The 2131-nt window shown below is 38.2% G+C and overlaps 1 protein-coding gene across 5 annotated transcripts in view; it reads left to right on the top strand.

Annotated features, from left to right (window-relative positions):
• Positions 1 to 2131, top strand: part of MEIS1 (Meis homeobox 1) — a 140041-nt gene that overhangs the window by 115770 nt on the left and 22140 nt on the right. For all 5 annotated transcript variants that reach the window (XM_007464098.1, XM_007464097.1, XM_007464096.1 and 2 more), the window contains one exon: positions 375 to 451. In XM_007464098.1, the coding sequence (XP_007464160.1) occupies positions 375 to 451 (77 nt within the window). The remainder of the gene's footprint in view (positions 1 to 374; positions 452 to 2131) is intronic.

Genomic DNA, 2131 nt, shown 5'->3' with positions numbered 1-2131 from the left:
CCTGCTGAATTTTGTGTTTGCAACAAATAAACCTGTTAAAGAATAAACTCAGTATCAAGGTTCTGCACGTATCCTAAGTAGCTATTTATACACTTCACTAATCTTGGTAATTGGCTTGTCTTTTATTGCCATTAATTAGATGATGTAGTATTCCATTAATAAGAGTGACACACCTCAGCATTTTTACACCTCACTAGACTCTTAGGTTATTGACAAAATAGCCTAAATACTGCTTGAAGTACACATACTGTTTCTAACAGAGCATATGTGTTTATTATTGAATCCCTCGCACCCAGCGTTGCACCTGACATGTGATGTGCACATTGTGTATCCAAAGTGTACGTGCACAACCTATCTTTTTTGTCCTCTTTCAGCACCCTTACCCTTCTGAAGAACAGAAAAAGCAGTTGGCACAAGACACAGGACTCACCATCCTTCAAGTGAACAATTGGTAAGTAATTTGGCTTTGTGTTTACACACAATCTGCTTCCCCCTCTGGCGACCTGCAGCTAATGTTTTGCATTAAGAAGACACACCCAGTTTTCCCTGGTGGCTTGTTGATCCAAAGGTGAGAACACAGTATTGACTGGGGGGTGAGAGCACTTGCTAGTATAGAAAAGAAAACAGTGTATTGCTTTCCACCTCCTTTATAAATTGACAAATTTTAGGCATAGTATATATTAGTGTTTAATTCACGTTCACTATGGCTCTGTAAATGTCTCTCTCTATGACCTTTTTCTTTTTTAACTTTTAAGAATAATCAATAGAAAGAGTGATATCCTCTTTTCTATGAAACAAGAAAATCCACTATCACATACCTGTCAGGTTTTAAATGCGCTGAATAACTAAGTTCAGTTAGAATTTGTTAGGGATATGCATTCCAGGATGGGCTCTCCTTTCTTCTTATCTCCCTATAGAAAAAAGAGAAAAAATGTATGTTTCTATTTTGATGCTGTTCAGAACTTGATGTACCTCAGAGCTGTGCAATACTGTTTCTAAATAAATGTGTGAACTCCTGATTTGGGGGAAAGCTGAGATTATGTACCAAAGTACCAGCCAACAATATTCTGACTTAATGTACAGCGGTGTGGCAAGGAGCCTTTGAGGAAGTATGATTTATTACCCTTTGTGAGTGTGCTGAAAGCCACGTTCATACAATCACCCAGAGCTAGTGTCATATTTGAAGGGTATCAAAATCCAACCTCCTCTAAAACTAAGTGTCTAATTAATTGTCCTAATATTTTTAGATTAGTGTTTATGATGGGGAAACCATATCCTCTTTGAAGTAAAATCCAGAAAAGGCCCAAAGCCTGGTTGGGGAAAGATGAGAACTGAGAATGCCAGTTTGCAGACAGAAGTATTTCTTTCTTTTCAATAAGTGTCAAAGATTAATAGTATAGACTCTCTGATTACATAGCCTAATCCATTTTGGTGAATAAATTTGCTCTTGATGTCCATTGCACCTACATTAACAGACCCTTCTCTTTTAGATAGTCTGGGAGCCTTTGGGAGAGATTTCAGATATATTAAGTCCCATTACAGAAAATGTAATTTCTGTCAATATAATCCCATGTATTCTTCGATTTAGTATTTTAGAGATAACAAGCTACTTACAATATATTTGCCTTTGGAGGATTAATTTACAAAGTGCACTATCTTCAAGACACAGACAGACTCACATAAGCATTGCTTGTAAGGGTTATCAATTTCTGTGACCTTACGGCAGCCTTGGGAGATCAGTTTTTGCAGCCCTTTTAGTCAAGTGGATAAGGAACCAACGGAAGACATACCATACCTGAGTGTGTTACTAGGAGTCGTGTGGCTGCTGAGGTTTTTTGGTTTGCCTGTTTTTACCTGCGGCTGTATCTTAATTTTCAAGACTCTGGATACTATATAATTGAACTTTGTCTTCCAAATTGTTCTGGATGATATTATAGAGCAGACCATCCATTTTGAAGGCACACCTAAATTCCTAAACATTTAGGAAGGCAATGGACTGCCATTCAGGTGATCTGCTAGAAAGCTCCACCCACAAACATTGTTACCAGAGAACAGATTCCAATACAAGCTGCTTGCCACAGGTAGAAGACATTATGGGATATTTCCTGTGGCTGCCCGGCCAGGCAGGCAT

This window comes from Lipotes vexillifer, unplaced genomic scaffold (assembly GCF_000442215.2).
Source record: "Lipotes vexillifer unplaced genomic scaffold, Lipotes_vexillifer_v1.1 scaffold311, whole genome shotgun sequence".
Classification (NCBI taxonomy): Eukaryota; Metazoa; Chordata; class Mammalia; order Artiodactyla; family Lipotidae; genus Lipotes; species Lipotes vexillifer.
Note: the sequence above shows the minus strand (reverse complement) of the source record. Positions and strands in the feature narration are given on the sequence as shown.